This window comes from Melanaphis sacchari, unplaced genomic scaffold (genome assembly GCF_002803265.2).
Source record: "Melanaphis sacchari strain LSU unplaced genomic scaffold, SCAv2.0 Contig93_pilon_pilon, whole genome shotgun sequence".
Taxonomy (NCBI): domain Eukaryota; kingdom Metazoa; phylum Arthropoda; class Insecta; order Hemiptera; family Aphididae; genus Melanaphis; species Melanaphis sacchari.
In genome coordinates this window covers 61,200-63,703 of record NW_020271665.1, presented here as the reverse complement: position 1 = coordinate 63,703, position 2,504 = coordinate 61,200, and the positions used below count along the sequence as shown (strand labels likewise).

General features: G+C 25.0%; 1 protein-coding gene across 1 annotated transcript in view; it reads right to left on the bottom strand.

Annotated features, from left to right (window-relative positions):
- Positions 1-569: 569 nt before the first annotated feature.
- LOC112603003 (cell wall protein IFF5-like) overlaps positions 570-2,504 on the bottom strand; it is a 19,918-nt gene continuing 17,983 nt past the window's right edge. The window contains exons 7-9 of the mRNA XM_025351401.1: positions 1,645-2,504; positions 1,042-1,116; positions 570-654 (exon numbers count right to left, since the gene is read on the bottom strand). Coding sequence (XP_025207186.1) covers positions 628-654; positions 1,042-1,116; positions 1,645-2,504 — 962 coding nt within the window. The 3' untranslated portion in view covers positions 570-627. The remainder of the gene's footprint in view (positions 655-1,041; positions 1,117-1,644) is intronic.

The window sequence follows — 2,504 nt, the reverse complement described above, 5'->3', positions numbered from 1 at the left end:
ACTAGTTAATTTAAAACAAAAGATCGATATATATATATATATATATAAACTTTAACATACCCCCTTCATTGTTTGTAATTTACTTTGATTACTAAATTAGTGATTAGTGTGATTACATACAGTAAAGTTGTAATACTATCAACATAACTGTATAATCTACAAGAAAACACTTTTTGGTTTTCAACCTCTTAATTATTATAGTAATAGGCAATTTGAATATAACAAACAAAAATTAACAATTTTAGTTAAATTGCTTTAGAATTTAGATAGTTTTTCGATGCAATTATAAAAACAGTAGTAGATAATAGATATACAAATAATTATACATTAGACTTAAAGTAAATTATATAATAAAACATACTTATTTATTTGTATTGTTTAAAACATGCAATGTGAGTAATTATTAATAATATTCATTAGAATAACAACTATTCATGTCATAAACATTTACTAATTAAATATATAAATAAATAGAAAATAATATTATAATTTAAATTTCATTAAAAATAAAGATGAAGTTAAAGATTAAATGATAAAAACCAATGTATAATGAACAATACTATTTTAATGATTTATAATAATTTTGATTAAATAATCTAAAATCTAGTTAAAAACGATGATATTTTTTTAAGTGGGGTAGTGCCAATCAGATTTCTGAAACAGAAAATTTTCATACATTAAAAATATGATCAATTACATAGTTTTTATATTAGTAGAAATTCAATCTTTCAACTATATATATAGTTAAAATTATAAAAATAAAATACAATATTGATTCATATTATAAAATTAACTGTGCAAATCTAATGCAATAATATAATACCCATAAACTCTAATTATATATTTTTTAAATATTAGCTTTATAAACTTAAATCTGTCAGTAGAGCTGTATAAAAAGTAGCATAAATTTTGTTTCTCCTTCCCTTGCCTTCCTAAAAATACAAGTTATTGTAAAACCAAAAGATGCTAAAAACTGGCTCACTCCCAAACTGCTGTTGAATTTTAATTTCCATATTCCACAACAAATTAATTAATATTTACCATTTTATTTCTCGTATCAGAATCCAGGTGATTTGGCATGTTAGGTAGTTGTGCATCAGGCAAATCTGGTGAAACCTATACAATATTTATATATTTTAATTTATATAACAAAACTTCAAAAAACTATGTTATTAATGCTTTTTAAAAATAGAAGTATTTTAAATATAGTCTATACTGTTTAGTAATCTTTTCGATTAATCTCTGTAATTTTATGTTCTTGGCAAACCTATATACTTTCATTTTTTTTGCCCTAATTTCATTTTTGCTAACTGTTAAACAAAAATCATCATATTAATTTTTTTTCTTATACTGCACTTTTCATTTTTTTAACTAACTACGCCTCTCCTTTTCTGTCTTTATACTATTATAATCTAAGGTTTCTTACTTGAAACTAGTTTCTGTACCACATTACACCTCCGTCGTCTATTCTTATTTTGCAGAATTTTGCCTATATTCTCACTAACAATATCAATTACCATACTTTGAATTATATTTGGTGCTCTATTTCAAATTTTGATTATATCTTACTCAATGTTAGACTTTAATAAAATTTAAATTTAAAGTAATAATTAAATAATCTAATATAGTAATGATGATAATTACCTGAGGATTATATTCATGAGTTTGTAGGTTATTTTGGTTCAAAAGACTATTTCCATGATTATAAACATTATATCTGTTATTTAAATCTTGAATATAGGCGTTATTAATTGATGCCATAGTTGCTGTAATATTTCTTATTGTATCTTTCGGTATTGGTTGTACATGATTTGTAGGACGTGTAAGTAAATTTACAAGCTGAGAATGTTCATTGATTATTAGACTATTCTCATTACATGACGACTGCAAATACGATGAGGTAGAATCCATGTATGGTTGTAAGTAAGCACATTCATTGCACGAAGGGTCATTATACAAATTTTTATGAATGTTTGTTGTATTTGTTACATTTAATGGACACGAATTTGCTGTTTTCAAAGATTGTGAATTCATGGCAGTCGATTGTTGATAAAGATTTGGAGGCCATTTATTTGAAGATACTGGAGGTAGAGTAGTTTTTGACAATTGTGAATTTATATTAACTGGTAGATATGTATTCATTGAACTTGAAGTTTGTTTAGCAATTGACGAACCTATTTGGCAGTTAATTGGAACTTGAGTAGATCCGGTAGAAATATTATTATAATATGGACTTAAATATTGAGGAACTGTTAACGAACGTGAATCTTGAGGAAATGTTGATGAACTTGAATTTTGAAGGAATGTTGATGAATTTAAATGTTGAGGAACTATTGACGAATTTGAATTTTGAGGTATTGTTAACGAACATGAATTTTGGGGTAATGTTGATGAACTTGAATATTGAGGTATTGTTAACGAACTTGAATTTTGAGGAACTGTTAACGAACGTGAATTTTGAGGTTGTGTTGATGAACTTGAATATTGAGGTATTGTTAACGAAC